The sequence below is a fragment of the Mustelus asterias genome, chromosome 15 (genome assembly GCF_964213995.1).
Source record: "Mustelus asterias chromosome 15, sMusAst1.hap1.1, whole genome shotgun sequence".
Classification (NCBI taxonomy): domain Eukaryota; kingdom Metazoa; phylum Chordata; class Chondrichthyes; order Carcharhiniformes; family Triakidae; genus Mustelus; species Mustelus asterias.
Window position 1 is genome coordinate 61,649,406 of NC_135815.1, and position 19,086 is coordinate 61,668,491.

At 41.8% G+C, this 19,086-nt stretch overlaps 1 protein-coding gene across 3 annotated transcripts in view; it reads left to right on the forward strand.

The window, feature by feature from the left end:
- The window catches only part of zdhhc14 (zDHHC palmitoyltransferase 14), a 264,960-nt gene that overhangs the window by 180,450 nt on the left and 65,424 nt on the right, over nucleotides 1-19,086 (forward strand). For all 3 annotated transcript variants that reach the window (XM_078229978.1, XM_078229979.1, XM_078229980.1), the window contains exons 4-5: nucleotides 7,812-7,949; nucleotides 9,737-9,785. In XM_078229978.1, the coding sequence (XP_078086104.1) occupies nucleotides 7,812-7,949; nucleotides 9,737-9,785 (187 nt within the window). The remainder of the gene's footprint in view (nucleotides 1-7,811; nucleotides 7,950-9,736; nucleotides 9,786-19,086) is intronic.

Below are 19,086 nucleotides of genomic sequence, written 5' to 3' on the forward strand. Positions count from 1 at the left end.
AGCACAATGGAAGGTATCCTCAATGGGAAGATTGAACTTGGTTTGTGTTGAGCTGTCACAGAGGCAGTACCTCACTAGCCCTCCAGGAGGCTCAGGAGTTACATTCCTGGATACTGTCAACATTGGTAAATATGTAGGTGAGATGGAGTATGTGAATGTTAGGTCTGAGTCCTGAGACCCAGGAATTGCTACTGGGAGAATGATGGGGGGTATGGCGCATTGTGCAGAGTGAAAAGTTTCTTAACGTTGTGAGGATGCGTTCACTGATTTTGTCTATCAATTCATAGAATCCCTGCCGTGCAGAAGGAGGCCATTCGACCCATCGAGTCTCCACCAACCACAATCCCTCCCAGGCCTATTCCCGTAACCCCACATATTTACCCTGCTAATCCCTCTGACACTAGTGTCAATTTAGCGTGGCCAATCAACCTAACCCACACATCTTTGGACTGTGGGAGAAAACTGGAGCACGCGGAGGAAACCCACACAGACACGGGGAGATTGTGCAAACTCCACACAGACATGACTCAAGGCTGGAATTGAACCCGGGTCCCTGGCACTGTGAGGCAGCAGTGCTAACCACTGTGCCACTCAAATTCAAAGCCATTATATTTATTTTCTTTCATTGCTTCCACAACCTGCCTGGATGTGCAAAATCTCAGTAGCTGTCCTGCCTGGAGACAATACACATCTCTCTAACCTGTGCTTAATGCTCCCTCCACTCACATTGTCTGTACCTTTAAGACTTGATTAGCTGTAAAGACTCGCATTCCAATCATTATTCATGTAAAGTGAGTTTGTGTCTTTGTACCCTGTTTGAGATCAGAACTCCCACCCACCTGACAAAGGGACAGCCTGTTCCGAAAGCTAGTGGCTTTTGCTACCAAATAAACCTGTTGGACTTTAACCTGGTGTTGTAAGACTTCTTACTGTATCATATGATGATGTGGAGATGCTGGCGTTGGACTGGGGTGAACACAGTAAGAGTTTTAACAACACCAGGTTAAAGTCCAACAGGTTTATTTGGTAGCAAATACCATAAGCTTTCAGAGCGCTGCTCCTTCGTCGGATGGAGTGGAAATGTGCTCTCAAACAGTGCACAGAGACACAAAAAATCAAGTTACAGAATACTGATTAGAATGCGAATCCCTACAACCAGCCAGGTCTTAAAGATACAGACAATGTGGGTGGAGGGAGCATTTCTACTCCATCTGACGAAGGAGCAGCGCTCCGAAAGCTTATGGTATTTGCTACCAAATAAACCTGTTGGACTTTAACCTGGTGTTGTTAAAAATCATATTCATGATGCCAGACACCAAGCATTCACCACTTGGACAAGGTGTTCCCATTCCTTCTTCAGGATGTTTCTTGATACTAGTCCACCTAGGAAAATACTGCCTCCTTCTTGGGTCACCTCTGTGACCAGGCTACCTTTCCTGCTGCAACATCTTTCTGATGCTTCCAAATGACTTTCCATCAACTGTGAGTACAGGTGTGCAACCTCCCTTTAACAGGCAGCAAACCTTTAAGAGGAGCTAGCGGCCTGGAGCACGATTGTCCAATAACCCTGCTGGGGCCCCCTGCTGTATGCAGAAGCCTCAGGCAGCATGGAGAGTGATGGAACAGCATCAAAGTCGCTTAGCCCAAAACTGCAATCAGTCTAATAAAGTGGGTAGAGGAAAGTTGCATTCTGTCCACCTTGATTTCAGAAGCCTCAAGCAGGTTATGATTCATGATCCCTAGGCAAAATAAAATTCTAGCCTCTAGATCGCTTTTCATTAGAACAAAGAAGAATAAGAGATCTGAGAGAGAAAATATGAGCTTTTTTAATGAGGTAAATAGTGAAATACTTAATACTGGTGAGTGAGTTTGTGGACGTGTGTTTTAAGGTCATCACTAAAAGAACAAAGGGAGAGGTTAGAATTTATTTTATCCAGTTTGTTGTAATCCAAGTAGATCCATAATAGCTTTTTAAAGGGAAGTGAATAAATATTTGAAAAACAAAGTAATGGGTATGATGAGAAGTCTGGTTGATATTACGATCCCAACTGATGTTACTATTGGGCAGTCAGGTCCCAGAGAGGAACCCCAGCTTCCTGCTCAATAGATCGTGACTTTTATTTTAGAGATGTTTATGTTTAGAGATGTAGATGAACAGAGTCACGGGACTCCGATTACCTTCTAACAAAATAAAATGTTTATTTTAACTATAATACACGTTCCCCCCCCACATACATTTACTGGTATATACAGATTTATAAGGGTTATACAAGTTACAAAATATCTTAAATTCTAATGTACTCAGTAAACACACAGTCCATGTAAACCAGTAGGTGAAATGTGGTCAGACACATCACGCTCTGAAACCAAGTGATAGATGCCACCCAGAACAACTTCAGAGGATTTTGTATCAAATGCCCTTCCCCCAGGTACTTGTCACATTTGAGCCATCTAGTATCACTGGAACTCTTGTTTCCAAACTCCACCCTCAAAGGGCACTCTTTGAAATCTTCTCCCAAACAAGACTTTCTCTTTGTTGCCTTTACCAAGGATCCACATTCAGGATTTCAGCCCCTCCTTTCAGAATTCTTCTGCCTTGGAATGCCTCATACATTCAGGCTTCCACGCAACCTCTCAGGTACGTAGCCATGTGAAACGAACACCACTGCGTCACAGGCTGTATTAAGGTGTTACCAACCTTCAGGTTCCTTCAGATATCTGGTTTCATGTTAGTTGATTCACCGGGTCTGCATCTATCTTTAACTTGGAACTTCTCTCTGCTCCTGACTTACTGAACGGAATCCTTAATTTCTTGGAAAACTCACTCCCTGATTTCTGGATGTTCTTTAGCTTCTGGGACTTGTTTTTGCATCCCTGTATTGTCCTGCCTGTACTGGCAGCCTCTGATGACAGCGTCTTGCCTCTTGGGATTACCTGATTCCAACTGTGGGCCTCGGTTGTTAATTTTTCTGACCTCTATAATTGTTTTTACAATGTAAACTCTTAATTGTGATGCAGGCACCTTTGTTCAGCGTGATGCTAACTACCTTTCCTTAGCGTTCAAATACAGAATCACAAATTAAGCTTAAACTGATATCTTATTTCTAATACCTACAATACAATTATAAATTGTTTAAACCATTATTTCCTAATGATGTGAATAAATTAGTAGGTACAATAGGTTGAATAATCCCATTCCATGCTATATGATGCTATGATTCCCCACTTGTAGACACCGATTTCCACCAATTTCACTCCTATCTTCCATATATATTTATATACTCCATATATAAAATATTCCACTTATTATGGTTTCCTGCTGTGTTCTTACGAGCCTTTGTATTGTGTCTCAATTTACAGTTACTATGTTTTAATGTGCAGCAGCATCTAGATCAGAAGGAATGTGTTGTTAACTAGTCAGATGGCACATCACGGGGCATCTGCCTGATCTCCCTTACCTTAAGCTATGATGGGCTCTCATAAGAACTAGGAGCAGGAGTAGGCTATTTGGCCCTTCGAGCCTCCTCCGCTATTCAATAAAATCATGGCTGATCTTTTCGTGGACTCAGCTCCACTTACCTGCCCACTCACCATAACCCTTAATTCCTTTACTCTTCAAAAATGTATCTATCCTTGCCTTAAAAACATTCAATGAGGTAGCCTCAACTGCTTCACTGGGCAGGGAATTCCACAGATTCACAACCCTTTGATTGAAGAAGTTGCTCCTCAACTCAGTCCTAAGTCTGCACCCCCTTATTTTGAGGCTATGCCCCATAGTTCTAGTTTCACCTGTCAATGGAAACACCTTCCCTGCTGCTATCTTATCTATTCCCTTCATAATTTTATACGTTTCTATAAGATCCCCCCTCATTATTCTAAATTTCAATGAGTATAGTCCCAGTCTGCTCAGTCTGTTCTCATAAGCCAAACTTCTGAACTCCGGAATCAACCTTGTGAATCTCCTCTGCACCCCGTCCAGTGCCAGTACATCCTTTCTCAAGTAAGGAGACCAAAACTGTACAAAGTACTCCAGGTGTGGCCTCACCAGCACCTTATACAGCTGCAACATAATCTTGCTGTTTTTAAACTCCATCCCTCTAGCAATAAAGGACAAAATTCCATTTGCCTTCTTAATTACCTGCTGCACCTGCAAACCAACTCCTTGAGATTCCTGCACAAGGACACCCAGGTCCCTCTGCACAGCAGCATGCTGCAATTTTTTACCATTGAAATAATAGTCCATTTTGCTGTTATTCCTACCAAAATGGATGACCCCACATTTACCAACATTGTACTCCATCTGCCAGACCCTCGCCCACTCACTTAGATTATCTACATCCTTATATAGTTGCAGCATAACCTCCCTGTTTTTGAACTCCATCCCTCTAGCAATGAAGGGCAAAGTTCTGTTTGCCTTCTTAATTACCTGCTGCACCTGCAAACCAACCTTTTGCAATTCATGCACAAGAACACCCAGGTCCCTCTGCACAGCAGCATGCTGCAATTTTTTACCCTTTAAATAATAGTCCACTTTGCTGTTTTTCCTGCCAAAATGGATGACCTCACATTTACCAACATTATACTCCATCTGCCAGACCCTTGCCCACTCATTTAAACCATCTGTATCCCTCTACAGACTTTCAGTGTCTTCTGCACACTTTGCTCTACCACTCAACTTAGTGCCATCTACAAACTTTGCCACACTGCACTTGGTCCCCAACTCACTGATCCCTGAGGCGCACCACTAGTCACTGATAGCCAACCAGAAAAACATCCATTTACCCCCACTCTTTGCTTTCTCTTAGTTAACCAATCCTCTAGCCATGCTAATACATTACCCGTAATGCCATGTACCTTTATCTTATGCAACAGCTTTTTGTGCAGCACCTTGTCGAATGCCTTCTAGAAATCCAGATACACCACATCCACCAGTTCCCCGTTGTCCACTGCGCTCGTAATGTCCTCAAAGAACTCCAGTAAATTAGTTAATCATGACCTGCCTTTCATGAACCCATGCTGCATCTGCTTAATGGGATAATTTCTATCCAGCTGTCTCGCAATTTCTTCCTTGATGATGGATTCAAGCATTTTTCCCACGACAGAAGTTAAGCTAACCGGCCTATTGTTAGCCACCTTTTGTCTACCTCCTTTTTTAAACAGTAGTGTCACATTTGCTGTTTTCCAATCTGCCGGAACCACCCCAGAGTCCAGCGAATTTTGGTAAATTACCACGAACACATTTGCTATTTCCCCAGCCATCTCTTTTCGTACCCTGGGCTACATTCCATCAGGGCTAGGAGACTTGTTTACCTTTAGCCCCTTAGCTTGCCCAATACTACCTCTTTCGTGATAAAGATCGTTTCTAGGTCCTCACTTGCCATAGCTTTCTTGTCATCTATTTTTTGCATGTTATTTGTGTCTTCCACTGTGAAGATCGACAAAGACCTGTTCAATGCCTCGGCCATTAAAGAACCAATGTTTACCATAGCCACCCTTCTTTGTTTTATATATTTATAGAAACTTTTGCTATCTGTTTTTATATTCTGAGCTAGTTTACTCTCAATCTATCTTACTTTCCTTTATAGCTTTTCTCGTGGCTTTCAATTGACCTTCAAATATTTCCCAATCTTCTAATTTCCCACTGGCCACTTTGTATGCATTTTCTTTCAGTTTGATACCCTCCTTTATTTCCTTAGATATCCATGGCTGATTATCCCTTTTCTGACAGTCCTTCCTTATCACTGGTATATACGTTTGCAGAGCACTTTAAAAGCATCTCCTCCAATCTTTTTCCATTTTTGTCCTGCTCACAAGTGTTGTTCATCATCGAATTTCTAATCTTTCTGACTCCTGGTTGTTACAAATCAACAATTTAAATTTTTATTCCCACTTAAATCCAAAACGGCTACATGATTTTTTAAATTCATGCTCATTTTAACTCCCTTCAGTCACCTAACTTTGATACTGTGCTCAAAAAGCTCTGTTCCTCACTTCACTAACAGCTGATGTCTCTCTATCACTCTCCTAACTTTGAAAACTCGCAATGCTTTAAAACTCTGGAACTTATAATGCAAAAATAATCTATCAGTGTCATCTACAAACTACGAGTGTCAGCTATGACTCAGAGATACCATTATTGCCTCTGATTCAGATCGTTGTGGGTTCAAGTTCCACTTTAAAGATTTTCGAACATAATTTTGGCTAACATCTGGAAGAACTGTTGGTTTTGACATTCCTTTTGGCAACACACAGCTCTACCTCAGGATTACCTCTCAACTCTTCCATTGCTGCTAAATTATCAGATTACTTATCTGACATCCAGTAGTGAATGAGCGGAAATTTCCTCCAATTAAATATTAGAGAGGCTGAAGTCATTGTCTTTGGCCCCCGCTCCAAATGTTCTTCCTCAGCTTTAATCTTGGCAACTGTCTGAGACTAAACAAGATTGTTTGCAACCTGTGTCATATTTGACCTCCTGGTGGCTTCCAACCACGTATCGCATCATTAAGACTGCCTACTTCTACTTCTGTAGCATCGCCCAACTTTGTTGCTATCTCAGCTCATCTGGTGCTAAAGCCCTTAATCATGCTTATGTTATTTCTAGGCTTGAGTATTCCAATGCACTTCTGGCTGGGCCCCCTCTCTCCGCCTTCCCTCTCTCCGCCTTCCCTCTCTCCGCCTTCCCTCTCTCCGCCTTCCCTCTCTCCGCCTTCCCTCTCTCCGCCTTCCCTCTCTCCGCCTTCCCTCTCTCCGCCTTCCCTCTCTCCGCCTTCCCTCTCTCCGCCTTCCCTCTCTCCGCCTTCCCTCTCTCCGCCTTCCCTCTCTCCGCCTTCCCTCTCTCCGCCTTCCCTCTCTCCGCCTTCCCTCTCTCCGCCTTCCCTCTCTCCGCCTTCCCTCTCTCCGCCTTCCCTCTCTCCGCCTTCCCTCTCTCCGCCTTCCCTCTCTCCGCCTTCCCTCTCTCCGCCTTCCCTCTCTCCGCCTTCCCTCTCTCCGCCTTCCCTCTCTCCGCCTTCCCTCTCTCCGCCTTCCCTCTCTCCTCCTTCCCTCTCTCCTCCTTCCCTCTCTCCCCCTTCCCGCGCCCCCTCTTCCCGCATTCTACTTATTCACATCAGTTCATCCAAATTCTGTTGTGCATAAAGTGTTTCCTCCCAAAATTAATCTTGAAGGTACAGACATGCAGTGTTTTTTTGTTAGAGTAGTAACCTTATCCACTGTATGTCGAACACACCTTAGATCAGAAAGCAAGGACTATCATACCTAGGAATGAGTATGTTTTTAATTATTCAAGAGAATATGCAAGTAGTTAAGGTTGACAACACAGTAGTTCTGCTCCATTGTCTCATATATTTTAATTTTACCATTACATTCTTTTTTAGTGGGACTGACTAGAGTACTTTAACCTAACCTAGTCATTTTATAATCTTAAATGTTGAGTTTTAGTATTTTTTTGTGAGAAAATGCTATTCTTATTGCACACTTATTAAATATCTATTGAGTTCATTTGCAGATTTGTTTTCTCCCAAATTCCTTTTATACGGTGAGCTAAATTGAGAATGAAGATGATATTGATGGATCAACCAAAATAATCCTGTTTGCTTCTTTTGTTAGAAAAGGGTATAAAATAGGATCCAATTTAATTGAATGGTAAACAGACAAGTGATCCAAAATATGTCTCATATTGGTCGATTTAAGTTGATTAAAACTGTCCCAGGTTAAAAATGGAAAATAGGCAAATTTGTTTTTAAATAAAAAACAGATTTTGTGAAAGGATGGTTTATAACCTGATCCTATAATTTTCTTTCCTCCTTCAGAACGATTTGATCACCACTGTCCCTGGGTAGGCAACTGCGTGGGAAAAAGGAACTACAGATTTTTTTACATGTTTATTTTGTCACTGTCATTTCTGACAGTCTTCATCTTCGCTTTCGTCATCACACATGTCATTCTCCGTAAGTACTGTTTTAGGTTAGAATGTTTGCTGCAGTAATTTAGTGTGCTCATATCTCCTGGTATTCTAAAATGAAATCAGTTACACAATCTTATGATTCAGTGAAAACCATCTTGGGTTTGACTGCAGTTGGGATCAGTTCAGGTTGATTTAGACCCATATACCTGGAATAGTCTAATTTACAGGTCATAAGATCAGAACTATAAATATAAATAAAAAAGTATTCTCTACATCATTAGTTTATAGATCCTACTGAAACAGCAATTTGTTTTGAAATATATTCAATCAAAATGAATGTCATATTTTTACCTAAAAGACTTAATAGATTAATATTTATTGGCGTAAAAGTAGAAATTAACATGAATGCGAGAGAGCTTAATGTTTGTTTTCATTTGATAAAGTTGTGCCCATCCCTTTCACTGTATCACAGGATCTTTGAAGTTAACTTTATTGTAATTGAGTGACTGCATATTTTAAGAATTTTGTATTAAATATTTCTGCTCTTCAGTTAAAAGAGCATCTCATACTTCAAAGAGTGCTGTTTTATTCCTCACCTCACCCATCCTATGGCCTCTTGAGCAATATAGGCAAATTGATGACGGAGTGCATGCACTGTGGGAACACGATTGTGACAGTCAAAATTCAATTCACAAAGGCACAGGCCACAAGCAGAGGAGACAATTCTTCACTGATATGTCCTAAATCTGAACCCAGTCCTGGAAATGAAATTTTAATTCTTGCCCAAACAGAATTTTAAACAGACTAGGATCTGGAATGCATTGCCTGAGAGTGTGGTGGAGACAGGTTCAATCAGGGCATTCAAAAGAGAGTTATATGAAAAGGAAGAATGTGGAGGGCTACAGGCAGAAAGCAGGGGAGTGGTACGAGGTAAATTTCTCCTACGGAGAGCTGACATGGACACAATGGGCTGTATGGCCTCCTATGCTGTAACAATTCTGTGGTAATCTCCTTTAAATGCAATATTACTGACTTTTTTGATTTGTAATGAGTTCCTATTTGGCAACAAAGGTATGAGATCTGTTCAGATACCTGAAAACTTTCATAGCAAGCTATTAATTTTCCTCTATAATAACCCAAAGCATTCTTAGTCTTACTGGTGAATTCAATAAAGCAATTTTAAAATAAATGTTAGTTGGTTAACTTACTCCTGCAATTACCTGGATAAGAACTTCACCACCAGTTTTATCTCCATGTTGACATTCATACCTATTGTTTTCATTGCATAGAGGTCATTGATGTTACTATTCGTAAACATACCAGAATTTTTTAGTTGAAACTTGCACACTTAGCATGAAAGTTCTGGAACTTGAGTCTGCAAAATGGCAAAGAGGGCTGAGAAGTGCACTAAATCAGGGGTGATCCCCAGGCCCGGACATCTGGGTCAGGCAAATCAGTCCATTTCTTCTTGTATTTCATATTTATTGCTTTGTCCTGTTCGGGAATGGTTGTTCTTAATGCCTCATTGGTGGATAGATCTTACATTATAAAACCGAGGTTGCTTTATTCTAGAAACTTGATTATACCCAGATTAATGGGAATGTTGATTTAAACAATGTTCCTATGATGACAAATGATAGAACATCTTTGCACTAAGTTGCAATTGTCTGAATAGACATATGAGATAGAACAAATGAGCTTGCTGACCATTATTTATTGATTTTACTGTAATGTTTATGCTTTGATAAGATAATTATACATTTGTTGCCTTGAACTGAAATGAAGTGAGCTTTGATTTTGTTTTAATCTAACATGTATGTTTTTATGTAGGATCTCAGAAGACCGGATTTCTAAATGCACTAAAGGACAGCCCTGCAAGATATCCTTTCCTGTCATGTTTGAAACACATCCTGAGGAGATTGATTGTTTTTTCGGAGTGTGTGGTTGTCATGTCTAGTGCCAAGTGTATTTCTGCAGTAAGATAGTGTCCAAAATACTTTTTTTTTAATTATTCGCTGAATGTTTTCAATTCTGAAGATATTAAACTAATGATCAGTAAGAACCTAACATATGTCACACTAAAATTAGCTTTTTATTTACGGATAATATTGCATTTTGTCCATGTTGAATGGATTACCTCATGTTTGCAATCCTGTTTAATAATCAACTATTGAAACTAATCTTGCTGGAGTGAGTCACCTTGCAACATATAGTGTTGGTTACATTTTTTCCTTCCCCTTAAAATATTTTTGTGGCATAATTGGCTGGAAGTGTAGGCTGATAATGGCATAGTACAGTGGTTCCTAACCGTGAAGACCCCCAAGCGTTCCATGAAAAAACATTCAAAATAATTCAAAATTCATATAATTAAACTAAAAGTAACCATCGTCTTCAGCTCCAAGACCCGACGAATCTTGGGCCTCTTGCTCATGCACCGGCTGGAAAAGAGCCACACATGCTTGGTTTAGATGTTTTATGTTGGTCAGGTTCTTGCACATGACCAGTGTGACTGGTCAAACTCAAAAAGGCCACAAAAACCCTGAAAGAAGCGAGAGAGACAGGGAGACGTTAAAAAGACAACAGGTTAGAAGACAGGAAGAAGTTAACAACAAAGTTCCCAGTGAGGGAAGAAGACAGAGAAAATAGGAGGTATCCCTCAATTTTTAAAATATAATTTAGAGGTGTACCATGACATACGTGAGGTTATTCACTTTGGAAGCAAAATCAAGAAGGCAGGTTACTACCTGAGTGGCTGTAAATTGGGAGAGGGGAGAGTGCAGCGGGACCAGGGTGTCTTTGTGCACCAGTCACTGAAGGTAAGCATGCAGGTGCAACAGGCGGTAAAGAAGACAAATGGTCTGTTGGCCTTCATTGCAAGAGGTTTTGAGTACAGGAGCAGGGATGTGTTGTTGCAATTATACAGGGCCTTGGTGAGGCCACACCGAGAGTATTGTGTGCAGTTTTGGTCTCCTTTTCCGAGGAAGGATGTTCTTGCTCTCGAGGGAGTGCAGCGAAGGTTTACCAGGCTGATTCCAGGGATGACGGGATTGTTGTATGAGGAGAGATTGACTAGGTTAGGATTGTTTTTGCTGGAGTTCAGACGAATGAGGGGGGATCTCATAGAGACTTATAAAATTCTAACAGGACTAGACAGGATAGATGCAGGGAGGATGTTCCCGATGGTGGGGGAGTCCAGAACCAGGGGTCACAGTCTGAGGATTCAGGGTAGTCATGATGTGGAGATGCCGGCGTTGGACTGGGGTAAACACAGTAAGAAGTTTAACAACACCAGGTTGACAATTCCCACTCACCTGAAGAAGGGGCTCAGAGCCTCGAAAGCTTGTGTGGCTTTTGCTACCAAATAAACCTGTTGGACTTTAACCTGGTGTTGTTAAACTTCTTACTGATTCAGGGTAGACCATTTAGGACGGAGGTGAGGAGACATTTTTTCACCCATAGAATGGTGAGCCGGTGGAACTCATTACCACAGAAAGTAGTTGATACCAAAACATTGAATGTATTCAAGAGGCAGCTAGATATAGCACTTGGGGCAAATGGGATCAAAGTTTATAGGGAGAAAACAGAATTAGGCTAATGAGTTGGACGATCAGCCATGATGGCTTCTCCAGCTCCTATCTTCTATGTTTCTATATAAAAGGTTGGGAAGCATTTGCACAGTGAGACAACAGGAGATCTGAGACCTTAGTTAACAATGAGACATGAGGGTTGAGAAAGAAACAGCAGAATGACAGCGAAGGAAGGGTGATTTAGATTCAACTTAGATACAGAAAGAGAATAAAGATTGGATTAAGAGAGAGAAAGAAACAAAGGAAATATAAGAAAAAAATAAAATTTGAATTTTTAAAAGATCTTTAAGATTTACTAGATGCAGGAAAGAGATGGAACAGTTCAAATTAGATGTACTCGGACAGAAAGTTAGCATGCAGGATAAAACAAGCAATTAGGAGGCAAATGTCACGTTGGATTTTATTGCAAGGGGACGAGAGTGCAAGAAGGAGAAAGTCTTGGTACAACTGTATGGGGCTTTGGTGAGATCTGGATCACTGAGAGCTGTACTTGCCTTGGATGTGGTACAGCTGAGATTCTCTCGATTGGTTCTGGGGATGAGAGCATTATGCTCTGTTGAGAGGCTGAGTAAATTTGTTCTGAGGGTTTTTAATCTTTGGAATTCTGTACCGCAGAGAGCAGTGAAAGCTGGATCATTGATTGTATTTAAGGCTGAATTAGACAGAATTTTGATTGACAAGGAGTCGAGGGTAATAGTGGATGGGCAGCAAAAAGGAATTGAAGTCACAATCAGATTAGCCGTGATCTTACTGAATGAGGGAGTAGGTTCAAGGAGCTAAATGGTCCATTCCTATTCATATGTTTATGTTCTTTAATTTGGCCTAAAATCCTGGAAATCTATAGAAAAGAAATGAACTCATTGAAACATATAAGATTCTGAAGGAGTTTGACAGGATATACAGCGAGAGGTTGTTTCCGCTAGCTGGAGAACCTAGAACATGTGTTCACAGACTCAGTATAATGGGTCAGTCATTCAGGACTGAGATGAAGACCGGTTTCTTCACTCAGGATTGTAAATGGTTGGATTTCTTCTAACCTGGTGTTGTGAGACTTCTTACTGGATTTCTCTAACCCAGGGGTGCGGGTACTCCACCATTGAATATGTTGAAGGCTGATATCTGAGTTTTGTTTTTTGTTTAATCTCTCAGGGAATCAAGAAATGAGAAATTGACCGGGGTTGGGGCAGAAGGTCAACGATGATTATATGGAGTGGCAGGTTTAAGAGACCCATGGTCTAGAACAAAGAAAATTACAGCACAGGAACAGGCCCTTCGGCCCTCCAAGCCTGCACTGACCATGCTGCCCGACTGAACTAAAACCCACTACCCTTCTAGAGATCATATACCTCTATTCCCATCCCATTCATGTATTTGTCCAGACGCCGCTTAAAACTCACTATCGTATCAGCTTCCGCTAACTTCCCCAGCAGCGGGTTCCAGGCACCCACCACCCTCTGTGTAAAAAATTTACCTCGTCCATTTCCTTTAAGCCTTGCCCCTTGCACCTTAAGCCTACGCCCCCAAGTAATTGACGCTACCACCCTGGGAAAAAGCTACTGACTATCCACTCTGTCCATGCCCCTCATAATCTTGTAGACTTCTATCAGGTTGCCCCTCAACCTCTGTCGTTCGAGTGAGAACAAACCAAGTTTCTCCAACCTCTCATAGCTAATGCCCTCCATACCAGGCAACATCCTGGTAAATCTTTTCTGTACCCTCTCCAGAGCCTCCACATCTTTCTGGTAGCGTGGCGACCAGAATTGAACACTATATTCCAAGTGCGGTCTAACTAAGGTTCTATAAAGCTGCAACATGACTTACCAATTTTTAAACTCAATGCCCCGGCCGATGAAGGCAAGCATGCTGTCTGCCTTCTTGACTACCTTCTCCACCTGCATTGCCACTTTCAGTGACCTGTGTACCTGTACACCCAGATCCCTTTGCCTATCAATACTCTTAAGGGTTCTGCCATTTATTGTATATTTCCTATCTGTATTAGACCTTCCAAAATGCATTACCTCACATTTGTCCGGATTAAACTCCATCTGCCATCTCTCCGCCCAAGTCTCCAACCGATCTATATCCTGCTGTATCCACTGATGGTCCTCATCGCTATCCGCAAATCCACCAACCTTTGTGTCATCCGCAAACGTACTAATCAAACCAGTTGCATTTTCCTCCAAATTATTTATATATATATTACAAACAGCAAAGATCCCAGCACTGATCCCTGAGGAACGCCACTTGTCACAACCCTCCATTCAGAAACGCACCCTTCCACTGCTACCCTCTGTCTTCTATGACCCCCCTGAGCCAGTTCTGTATCCACCTTGCCGGCTCACTTCTGATCCCATGTGACTTCACCTTCTACACCAGTCTGCCATGAGGGATCTTGTTAAAGGCCTTACTGAAGTCCATGTAGACAACATCCACTGCCCTACCCTCATCAATCATCTTCGTCACTTCCTCGAAAAACTCGATCAAGTTAGTGAGACACGACTACCCTTCACAAAACCATGTTGCCTCTCGCTAATACTTCCACTTATTTCCAAGTGGGACTCGAAGAATCCTCTCCAATAATTTCCCTACCACTGACGTAAGGCTCACCGGCCTGTAATTACCTGGATTATCCTTGCTACCCTTAAACAAAGGAACAACATTGGCTATTCTCCAATCCTCTGGGACCTCCCTGTAGCCAGCGAGGATACAAAGATTTCTCTCAAGGCCCCAGCAATTTCCTCCTTTGCCTCCCTCAGTATTTTGGTGTATATTCCATCAGGCCCTGGAGACTTGTCTACTTTAATGTTTCTCAAGAACCCCAAAACCACCACCTTTTTGATCTCAACATGACTCAAACCCTTTCCCAGATTCATCATCCACCAAGTCCTTCTCTTTGGTGAATACTGATGCAAAGTACTAATTTAATACCTCGCCCATTTCCTCTGGCTCCATGCATAGATTCCCTCCCCTGTCCTTGAGTGGGCCAACCCTCTCCCTGGCTACCCTCTTGTTCTTTATATATGTATACAAAGCCTTGGGATTTTCCTTAATCCTGCTGGCCAATGATTTTTCGTAACTCCTTTTAGCTCTCCTTACTCCTTGCTTATGTTTCTTTCTACACTCCTTGTTTTCCACACTTGCTTCGTGTGTTCCCAGCCTCCGAGCCTTGGGTCTACTCCTGTTCCCATTTCCCATGTTCTTAAGTTGTTCCCTTTCTGGCCCAGTGATGTTGATTGATCTTGCATTAACAATTATCTTGATGTTGAAAGGTTACTTGCACCCTTAATTACTTTAACTTCCAAATATTAACAGCCCAGTGAGTTTAATGGACAATTAATGTACAAATCCAGCAAGTTCTTAAAAATAACAGAGAACTTTCGGGAGCGATTTTGTTTTTATGTACATTGACCAACATGTTCTGGAGATTTGTAACTCGTGACAGGTCTCTTGATCCCATGAACTTGCTGGCCGATTTGCATATTAGTAATGGCATACGTCATTAACACAACATTATTTTTTCAGCAAAATTCAGCCCTTTGTGATGAATCGAACAATGAAAATACTACCCAGTTCTTTTCCCATTTAATGTCAGTCTAGTCAGAAGCAACATAGGACCTTTAAATAAATGTTAATAAAAATCCTGCTGTGTAATTGTCTAAGATAATTATTTTAGGAAAGAATTAAATGAAAAATGGCAGGTGACATTGTGCTGCATTCTTGGAAATGTACGTTTTAAAACAAAATTAGTATTCCTTCAAGTAAAATTCCCACAATAATAGATATTAAAGTTTAAACCAGTGATGGATTCATCCTTAGGCTTTTTCAACAATAGCACTCTAATGGTAATGAACAATGGGTGCAACGGTCTGTGAAGCAGTACAGTCAAAAATGTATTCAAACAGAAACAACACAACTGAACTCTGATGAAAATTAAAGGCGTGCTGCTTACAGTGTCATTTTGAAGGTTTCTCCATTTATGGCAATGATTCTTTCTTAAGATTCTTAAGTTGATTTTTTAAAAATCTGATATTTCACTGATTGCAATACCTAACTGTTGATTGCTGTCAAAGGAGGAACGGTCAGAAGTAGCAAAAGTTGTTTCTCATTCTGTTTCAATACCACCATGTGGATGTTTTTGACAGTGCAATATGAGCATGCATCCTTTATTTCTAGCCTAATCCAGCAGTGTTTTTCCAGTTCACGTACCAGAGCACACTTAACTTTCAGAAATGGTAGTATGTCTCCAGATGCTTGTTTGAAGTAACCAAAGAAAATTCTACTATTACAGGTTGACTTGTAGGCACAATGCATTGGTGTGCTAAGGGTTAACTCTTTTAGTTTTCTATAATAGCTTTCTGATTTCAGCCAGAACAGTACGGTTTGGATCAAATCAGTAAGTGAATGAAGCCAGGCATCTATTAATGCATTCCTGAAATTTATAAGTGCTATTGGAAGAAACTTTGCAGCAAGTTGTCTGCACACTCACCTGGTCAAAAATGATACAGATTTTTAAAATTGTAATGAGTTATGTTATGTACAAGATTGCAATATTTTTGGGAAATTTTTAATTTAGATACGTCTTAAACGATATGTTTGTACAACAAACCTTTTGGAAAAAAGTCACTGAAATTCCAATTTAATTTGCAGTAAAAATGTGTAAATTGGCCATAAAATGTGTTTTTAGTGACTGTGCAACATGAATTATGTTGACAGAAGTGAGTTTAGTTGGATATTTATATTAAATGAACAGACACTGAAAACTGTTCTGCCAGTAGTCACTTATCCAGATTGAATTAATCATTTGAATTAAGCCAATTACTATATTTTTGTTAGCATCTATCTTGCATTTTTGATCAAAGAATTATTGTCAGATAGCTTCCAGAGAATGTTGCCCTTGTCATTGAATTATTTACTGAAATGATGCACAGTGAAAAAGTGAATTATCAACAATTGCATCTTATAACTGTCACCAAACTGTCCAGGTGAATTATAAAGGAGAAAGTACAGTTAAGTGAAACCTTGGCTGGATTTGACACTTTTCAACGGGGCGAGAGAGGTGGAATGGAAAATAAGTGCTCCCATCACTACCACCACCTCATCCCCAATTGCTGCCTCATATGGAATCAAGTGTACGATTTGATTTATTTTTCACATGTATTAGTATACAGAGAAAAGTATTGTTTCTTGCACACTATACAGACAAAACAGATCGTACATAGGGAAAGAAAGGAGAGAGTGCAGAATGTAGTGTTACAGTCATAGCCACGATGCAAGGTAGGTCCATTCAAAATTCTGATGGCAGCAGGGAAGAAACTGTTTTTTAGTTGGTTGGTATGTGATCGCAGACTTTTGTGTCTTTTTCCCGATGGAGGAAGGTGGAAGAGAGTATGTCCGAAGTGCATAGGGTCCTTGATTGTGCTAACTGCTTTTCTGAGGCAGTGTCAATGGATCAAATGCTAGTTTGAGTGATGGACTGGGCTTCATTCACGACCCTTTGTAGTTTAAAGTTTATTTATTAGTCACAAGGCTTACATTAACACTGCAATGAAGTTACTGTGAAATTCCCCTAGTCACCACAGTCCAGCGCCTGTTTGGGTCAATACACCTAACCGGCACATCTTTCAGAACGTGGGAGGAAACCGGAGCACCCAGAGGAAACCCACGCAGACACTGGGAGAACGTGCAAACTCCACACAGACAATGACCCAAGCTGGGAATTGAACCCGGGTCCCTGGTGCTGTGAAGCAGGAGTGCTAGCTACTGTGCAGCCCCGGTCTTGTGGTCTTGGACAGAGCAGGAGCCATACCAAGCTGTGATACAACCAGAAAGACTGCTTTCTATGGTGCATCTGTAGAAGTTGGTGAGAGTTGTAGCGGACATGTCAAATTTCCTTAATCTCCTGAGAAATAAGAAGCGTTGCTGGGCTTTCTTAACTATAGCATCCACATGGAAGGACCAGGACAGGTTGTTGATGATCTGGACACCTAAAAACTAGAAGCTCTCGACCATTTCTAGTTCATCCCCATTGATGTAGACATGGACATGCCCTCCACTATGCTTCCTGAAGTCAATGACTATCCCCTTCGTTTTGTTGACAGAGGGAGAGATTACTGTTGGTACGCCTGTTCACCAGATTCTCTATCTCTTTCCTGTACTCTGTCTCGTCATTGTTTGCGATCTGGCCCACAACGGTGGTGTCGTCAGCAAACTTGAAAATCGAATTGGAGGGGAATTTGACCATACAGTCATAGGTGTATAAGGAGTATAGTAAGGAGCTGAGAAGACAGCCTTGCACCAGTGTTGAGGATGATCGTGGAGGCAGTGGTGTTGCTTATCCTTACTGACTATGGTCTGTGGGTTAGGAAATCTAGGATCTAGTTGCAGAGGGAGTATCCGAGACCCAGGCCACGAAGTTTGGAGATGAGTCTCGTAGGAATAATGGTGTTGAAGGCTGGGCTGTGGTCTATGAATAGGAGTCAGACATAGGTGTCTTTGTTATCTAGATGCTCCAGGGTTGAGTGTAGGGCCAGGAAGATGGCGTCTGCTGTGGACCTGTTGCGGCGATGGGCAAACTGTAGTGGGTCCAGGCAGTCCAGTAGGCAGGAACTGATTTGTGCCATGCAAAGCATCTTCCAAAGCACTTCGTAATGATGGATGTCAGAGCCACCGGACGATAGTCATTCAGGCACACTGCCTGGTGTTTCTTTGGTACTGGGATGATGGTCGTCTTCTTGAAATAGGTAGGGACCTCAGATTGGTGTAAAGAGAGGTTGAAGATGTCTGCAAATACCCCGGCAAGCTGGTCCACGCAGGACCCAAGTGCTCGTCCAGTTACCCCATCTGGGCCAGTTGCTTTCCGTGGGTTGACTTTTGAGAAGGCTGCTCTGATGTTGGCAATGGTGATCTCGAAAACAGGTTCATCTGGTATGGGAGGGCAAGCTCTCGCTTGACCTGGTGCTCAAAACAGGCATAGAATGCTTTGAGCTCATCGAGGAGGAGTGCATTGGAGCTGGCGATTTTACCTGCCTTTATCTTGTAGCCTGTTTTGTCTTGCAGACATTGCCATAGTTGGTGGGAGTCTGTGTGGCTAGCCTGGGATTCTAGCTTGGTCCGGTACTGTCTTTTGACATCTTTGATGGATCTCTATAGGTAATATCTGGCTTTCTTGTTAGGCTCGCCTGACTTCAACGCCTCAGATCTGGACTTCAGCAGGCAATGGATATCCTTGTTCATCTATGGTTTTCGCTTGGGAAACACACTAATTTGCTTCTTTGGCACACAATCTTCTACATACTAATGAAGTCAGTTACTGTAGTGTCGTACTCGTTCAGGCTGGTCACAGAGTTTTTAAATACTGACCAGTCTAAGCAGTCTTGTAGGAGATCATCCGATTCCTCAGACCAACATTGCATGAATTTCTTTGACAGATTCACCCGTTTCAGTCTTTGCTTGTAAGCCGGTAGGAGGAGCACAGCCTTGTGGTCTGATTTACCAAAGTGTGGGCGGGCGATAGAGTGGTTGACATTTTCGATATTTGTGTAGCAGTGGTCTAGGATGTTTGGGCCTCTGGTGGAAGGAGATGTGTTGGTGGTA